Source organism: Chrysoperla carnea, chromosome 2 (assembly GCF_905475395.1).
Source record: "Chrysoperla carnea chromosome 2, inChrCarn1.1, whole genome shotgun sequence".
Classification (NCBI taxonomy): domain Eukaryota; kingdom Metazoa; phylum Arthropoda; class Insecta; order Neuroptera; family Chrysopidae; genus Chrysoperla; species Chrysoperla carnea.
The window spans coordinates 1,455,313-1,462,765 of NC_058338.1; the positions used below are offsets into that span (position 1 = coordinate 1,455,313).

General features: G+C 28.4%; 1 protein-coding gene across 1 annotated transcript; it reads right to left on the bottom strand.

Moving 5' to 3' along the window:
* Positions 1-3,930: 3,930 nt before the first annotated feature.
* On the bottom strand, positions 3,931-5,575 carry LOC123291569. Its single transcript, XM_044871904.1, has 2 exons — positions 5,441-5,575; positions 3,931-4,871 (listed from the first exon to the last, which is right to left on the bottom strand). Exons 1-2 carry the CDS (start codon positions 5,483-5,485, stop codon positions 4,077-4,079), a joined length of 840 nt encoding a protein of 279 aa, XP_044727839.1. The 5' UTR covers positions 5,486-5,575; the 3' UTR covers positions 3,931-4,076.
* Between the last annotated feature and the right edge of the window lie 1,878 nt (positions 5,576-7,453).

A 7,453-nucleotide genomic window follows, 5' to 3' on the forward strand; every position in this document is an offset into this window, starting at 1 on the left:
TTAAGTTTTAAACCGTGCTCAGAACGTATAAAGTGAGGTATCCACGGGTATCCACGTGTTACGGTAACATTTTATTGTTATCAATTATCTTGGACACTTTAAAATATTCTCAAAATCTTTAAAACAGTGGCTTAGTCCGTGTCCTTAACAAAATTGTTGAATTTTCTTGTATTGCTTTTTTTTATTTATAATTTAACAAATAAAAAAAAATCCACCATAAATAAATAGCAACTACCAGAAATATCTAGTTGATTGTAATGAGTATACCTCAATGGCCCATAGCTCCATACTATAGCTATTAGCTACTCAAACCAGCCTACCCCATGTGATTTATTTATGTATAATAATAGTTAAATAGTTAAATAATTAGGTGTAGTTATGTAATGTAATGTATATTGATTGATATTTGATTCACTTATTATTAATATTTATTTATTTTTTTTTTTAATATATTTATTTATTATTAGTCAAATAAATTCATTTTGATACTAATTTGTCAAAAAATAATAATATTTTTTTTTTATGTGACAAATATAGTATTATTATTACATCATTACATAAATATATAGGTTGTCTTATAAAAAGGTTTCAAGCGAAAAATGTTGGGTGTTTAAGCATACATCTTACGCCAGCATCAAACTTGTCCTAGGTTTTCAAGCGTAATGAAAAATCCACTCTATTCTATGACTGGTTAATCAATACAAGAGTAATCATATACATATCTCTATCTCTATATATTATAAATGCGAAAGTAAGCATGTTTGTTTGTTTGTTTGTTACGCTTTCACCCTTTAACAAGCGAATGGTTTTTAATGAAACTGTACTGCAATATAGCTGATATATCAGAATAACACATGAACTATAATTTATAAAGATATATTGTAAAAATAGTCAATAGTCAATATAAAATATTTCAAGGCCATCTTCTCTGATATACTCAATGAATAATTACTATTATACATTTAAAAAAATAATATATTTTACCTGTGTACCCACACCATTATTTCGAGTGTTATAGAAAAGGGATAAACAGGACTTTATCAATCTTTACTTTTAAACCCAGCGAAGCGGGTGGGTATCACTCTAGTATAAGCTAATAAGGAATCCATACATATTTTGTATTATTATTTGAATATAATAATAATAATTAGTAATGATTTAATTAATCATACAGCTAATTAATTATAATTATATAAAATAATATGATATTTCAAGGAATATTATTACATTCAATATTTTATAATAATATCAATTTTATTAATTTAATATTATTACATTCATTTGAAGACTTATAAACAGCAACTATTGTTTAAATATTATTTAAATTATAATTATTTAATTAATTATGTAGTTCATTAATTTTGGAAATTATTTATAATAATAAAAAGCATATTAAAGAGAGCTTTGTTAACAATTAACAGTGCTTAGTGTAAGCGTGGGTTTCGTGTGCATTTACAGATCCCACCGAACAAGGAGTGTATTTCGACTTATTTTGATCAGCTCCTAAACTATTTGAGGGAATAATTGTGTATCATTTTATTCTACATAAAAAAAATCTTTTTTTTTTCGGTTTGATACGACCAGTAGAACCGAAGATATGGTTAAAATTGTAAACAAAAATGATATTGCTTAAGGTCAGCGCACAGCGCTTGATTTGAAACGTCCACAGATTGGCAAATAAATAATACATTTGTACCTTAAGGTACTCATTTTAAAGGTATGAGTCTAAATTTGAATTTTCTGTCCATAAAAATAAGTTTTATGCAATAGCAACGAAGCTAATTAGTTTTAAATGGAAAGCGAGTCCTTAGCGAAAGAAAACACCACATAATTATGAGAAAATTGAAACAATTTAATGTTAAAAAGCGAGGGATGCTTTTTATGAATTCTTACACTGAATCTTCCATAAAGGATATTGAAGAATCAGAAATTTTTATTTTTTAGTTTATATTTCTTATCCTAATTTCTAAATAAATGAAAGTTCGATTAAATTTAGTTTCTGATTTCTTTTTAAAAAATATTAATAATATTTATGCTCTCCTGTTTGATTTTCTCAATTATTTGTTCGTCCATTTACAAACAAATACAAAAACCAATTGACATATTAAACTGTTGATATCGATAAATAAATAAAATTTATTAATAACTTTATTATTTGATTTTGTTAAAATAAAAAGTAATAGATATAGATAAAAAGGAAATATTAAATAAATCTTTATTATTATTATTTGTTTAATATTATTGTATTTTATTTATTGATAATAATATTATGATTGTTATCAATAAATAATTATAATCGATTCATTTAGAAAAAATGACAAAAAAACTTTTATACCTATATATTTCGATAAAAAGTTTTGATACGTTCCTTATTGCACGCTATCGTTTTGCACTACACCTCACGTTGTATATTTCAACAACGATCATTAAATTTTGTTTTTATACCATGTATATATTAAGTTTAGTCCCAAGTTTGTAACGCTTAAAAATAATGATGCTAGGAAAAAAGTTTTGTCATAGGTGTTCATAAAATCACCTAATTAGTCCATTTCCGGTTGTCCGTCCGTCTGTGGACACGATAACTCAAAAACGAAAAAAGATATCGAGCTGAGATTTTTACAACGTACTCAGGACGTAAGAAGTAAGGTCAAGTTCGTAAATGAGCATCATAGGTTGACTATGCATGGTATTTCAACAATTAACTCAGTCAATTGTTTGTTTTCACTTGTTTAATTTCCATTACATTTTTGAATGAAAATAAAGATGGTTTACGTGTGAAAACTTTATAAAAAAATTCTGTATAGTTTTTTCGGATCCAAATATTTTGAAACACTTTTTTTTTGTGTTTACTTTATTCTCTAGAAAAAAGGGAAATAGTTATAAATAAGAAAAATAAAATATGCTCAGATAACAATTTAATAAAAAAACAAAATATACAAAAATAATAAATTTTCTTATACGCAAAACAAAAAGAAACACTTGAACAGATTTTTATCCATATCTAGTATTTTTTTTTCCCCAAAAATGAATGTGTAAATTTATCTAGATTCTAGATTCACGAAAACATTTCACAGATTGTAATTTTCCTGAAAGCTTCTCTATTTTTACAAGGGGTAACAAAAAGTTGGGAATTGAATTTTCATTATCGAAAACCACAGTCAGTGGCAAATGTAAGACAAAGAAATAGGAGTCGATACACCCGGGATGAAGGAAGTGTTTCAAGGTTATAGTAATCGGAAAAAATATTCTCGATTAATTGGATTCAGTTTGTCAACTATAGAGGAGTTGGTTGGATTCTGAACTTTTTAGCCCTAGCGTTCAAAATAGGGGAATTATTACAGAAATTTAGTTCGTTCTATTTTTGCCGGGCTATTTGTTTTCTAAATCCGTGCTTCCATCGGGCCGTTTTTGAATATCGTTCTAATTCAATTGGGTTTCAATTCAGACTTCAGCTCTATATGTCACAAAGAACAAAATTGACCTTCGATAAAACACCTGTGTCTGGCCAAGTAAATCATTTTCATCGAATTCATTCAATAAAATTGATTTGGAAAATCAATAACTAATGGATATTTTCAACTGTAACACTTTGTATGAAAAATATGATATTTGCATAAAAAATTTCTAGGAAGTGTGAAAACTATATACATGAGAATTTATTTGGGAAATAATTTAATTTTTTTGGAAAAACAAGAAAAAAGTAAGTATCTTTACAACGTAAGTATTGTGTTTTTTTTTTTTTAAACAAATCCTTGAATATACAAAACTTGTTGAATTCAATTACAACAACTTATCTTATATCCATGTTGGAAATTGTGGTTTCAATGTAGATTACATTCAATTGAACTGGTTAACTTAAAAAATCTAGTTTTGTTTGCAGCAAAAATACCAACTTAAACTTCAAAAATTTCTTCTAAATAGTGTGAAAATTTATAGCAGCTAACAGAGACGATCGAGGATCCCAAAATTTTTTTTTATAGCTGTATGTCGTTGAAAATAAATCTTTGGAATTTTTCTTGAAAAAGCCATTTTTAGTCTCATTTTGTGATAAATTAACAATGAACAAATGTCTGAATTTAATTTGTACAATTTGCTAGACTCTCATCACATAAGAGTGACCGGCGATTAAAGCCAGTTCCCTCAGGACATATATTTGATGTTATTTGATTAAACAAAAAACATTTGTAATACGCTTTACAATTCCCATAATTCGGCATGCTTCCTATGATATAACAATTCTTTTGACAAGAACCAATCTCTTGGTTAAAGTATGATCCACGGTCGCATATATTCACGATAATTTCTTCGTTTGAATATTCTGGACATTTAACGTATATTGATGGATCTCGTGGAAATGATATAAGTTTACCCTCATTTCTAGAGCAATACGGTTGTATTGTCTCACATTTCACATCCCATTTTCTAGCATCATCTGTACTTATACATTGAGTTCTATCCATATCATATATGGTACCTTTCGGACAATTAACTATTACACCAAAGTAACCTTTTTTATTTTGCTTCATTATACATTGAACATAACGAGTACAATCCCGTGGATCTGGACGAAAGGTTCGATCATTACACATTTCTGGTGGACTTTGCTTAAGTTGTGCAAAAATACATTCTACTCCGTTTTCATGTTCTATACAATGAGGACGATCCGGATTTTGTACTCTACAGGAAACACTGTACCGTAGACCGGAAGTACCAATTCCATCACAATGCTGTATAGTGAAACGATCATAGCAGGATATACCTGGTTTGGAACAATAAGATGGTTCGCATGTGTTATTCACAATTAATGAATTCTCTGTAGATGGTGAATTCTCTGTAGATGGGTTCTCAGTAGCACGAGCAGTGCTTTTATTCTAGAAACAAACGAAAATTAAAAATTATGCAAAAACACTATCCGCTTCTTTTGAATACTAACAACAAGTTCTAAGGCCTCTTCCACACTGTCGCAAAATAGCTCAAAGTTGGGCGAGGGACGAGGATATGGAGATGATACCAGTGGTGTCTCGCCTTGTCAATCCACGTCTTGTCAGACTTCTAAAATAGCGCTTTATTTGGCTCGGATTTAGATTAATTTAATTGCCGCCACTACGTGCTAAAATTACCGCCCTTCTCTAACACAACTAAAACCGGCAGTACGACAAAATGTCGTGAATGGGCTCAGAAATTAAAAATAATACTAGTGCGTTATGTAAAAACTTGTTAACGGCCGTTGTCAAACGTTGTTTACTCGTTATCTAACCTCACTTTTTTCAATCACTGTAAAAAGTAGTCCCAACATACTGCAAGTGAGAAATCTTACTACAAAAATAGCTAGATACAAAAGTCGCCTTTCCCGAACTTTCTTTTTCCCTTTTCCGACTTTTCGACACTTTCGACTGAGGGATAACGAAATAATTTAAAATTTAATTTTTTAAATGCTTACCAATATTAATAAACACATAAACAAAACTATTGATAAAGTTTCCATTATAATAAAATACTGCTTCAAGCTAACAATCGAACTGATCGATAGTAATACTTATTCTCTACAGTTTGTAAATATTTAAAACAACAAAATATGACTTTCTGTAACCATTTATCAAAATCAAATCAATGTTCAGTTGATAAATTTATGTTCTTTGACCTTATAAAAAAACATCATGCAATAAAGAAACTATCACAAATTATATTTACCAGACGCTCCAGAAAGAGGGTTATACTGTTCTGGTAGAGAGAAAATAAATTTTTTTTATTAATTTCATAACACAGTCCACAGAAAAATACACTCTGGGATAGTTTTAATTGTAACACGTCTAGATCTTATTTTTGGTAAATCTTAAGACCTTTTTTTGAATCCGTATTTCAATTGAAAGTTAAATAAATAATATTTAATAGTTTGATTTCACAATCAGTTCGCGAACACCTGCAATAGAAAGTATTAAAAACTTGATTACGCAAAAAACAAAAAATGATATTTCGTAACAAATCAAAATTGAATCAAATCACAAAAACGCAAGGTGTTTCTTTTTTAAATATAAAAATTATTGGAAAGTTTTTTGCTGTTTATAACAACTAATTATAATTTAGTACCAAAACAGTTTTGGAATCATAAAACAAATAAATAATAACTCTCATCTCATTTTTAATGTAATAAAAAATCTCTGTTTGTGTTGCATGTAAAACAGCCATTATAATTAACCTACCTTTATACTTTTATTAGCTTAGCTTAGCCAGGTAAGCAAGCGTTAGTATCGACCATAATGTATTCATATAGATGGATGGTTATTACCACTTCTTTATTGGGTAACTATCTACCAAGCAGGTGTAAATATTACCGCAAAAGATATTTCATTTATTTATTATATTAATTAGTTATCACAGATTTTATGTAGATTTACATCCATGTACAATATGATATTGGGATCATGTATGAGACTTTTTCCAGGCGTTACCATGGCTAATCTCTTCATATATTCAATATTACCTATTGCGAAAATCACGAAAATCACGTTTCGTATGTTTTTACATGCCTTACCAAACAAGGAAAGTCTTTGCTTAAATATACCTCCAAAAATTTACGTTAATTTCGAAAGTATTTTCTGGAGTTATTTTAGCCACTAGTTGAAGTTGACCTGAAAAAAATCAACAAACTTTTTACATAGTTTTGGAGAATTTGGACCCTCACTGGCAAACATTTTAAAATTGGCATATCTTGATCAATTTTGATGCTAAAAAGTCGAAAAAAAAAAAACGAATATGTGCAAAAACACTTCAACTAAAACTTTTTCTTAATTTGTTGCATAGTTTTTTTTTCTTTTTAATTTATAAAAAAACTGATTAAAACCCCACAACTAACCCCCAAAAAGAGTAGTTAGGAACGCTCCTGAGAAGTCGACTTTGTCTTAAATTATCCTCATAAATTATAATTCCACAGCCGCTATTTTTTTAAACTTGGTCCATATACAGAGGTATTTTGGCGCTTACAAATAATTTATTCAGACCGTTAAGATTCGAAACCAAAATTGAATAAATTAAGAAAAAATCTATTTTGTTTTTATTTGTTTATGAAATTAAAGTTTTTAATTCAACCTTGAATAAATTATGAAGCAAGGACAAGTTACAGGTCTCGTATCGATGCTCTAAGCGTGGTGGTCTAACAAAGAAACACACTCAAAAAAAAGTTAATTATAAGTGAGTTAAAATAAATTTTGAAATGATAATTAATAAGTTTCAAAATAGTGAAAAAATTTACATAAGAGCAGATGTTTTTGTAGAATTAGAGAATGTTTATCTATAATTTAACAGCTACTATTTAGCTTGTCAAATCAATGCTAATGTATGGAGCCTAAGACCATAAAGATCCGCATTTTTTCTGGTCTGTATGCAAATTTATTAGTTTTCGCTAAAAAAAAGTCAAAGACAATTTTTTTTTTCTAATATTGGCCTTTGGGTTCTT

Excerpts from the sequence above, each read along its gene's own strand:
- LOC123291569 (XM_044871904.1), bottom strand. The coding sequence starts at position 5,485 with ATGGAAACTTTATCAATAGTTTTGTTTATGTGTTTATTAATATTG. Across the intron at positions 4,872-5,440 it reads TTATGTGTTTATTAATATTG|AATAAAAGCACTGCTCGTGC; the intron begins GTAAGCATTTAA and ends GTTTGTTTCTAG.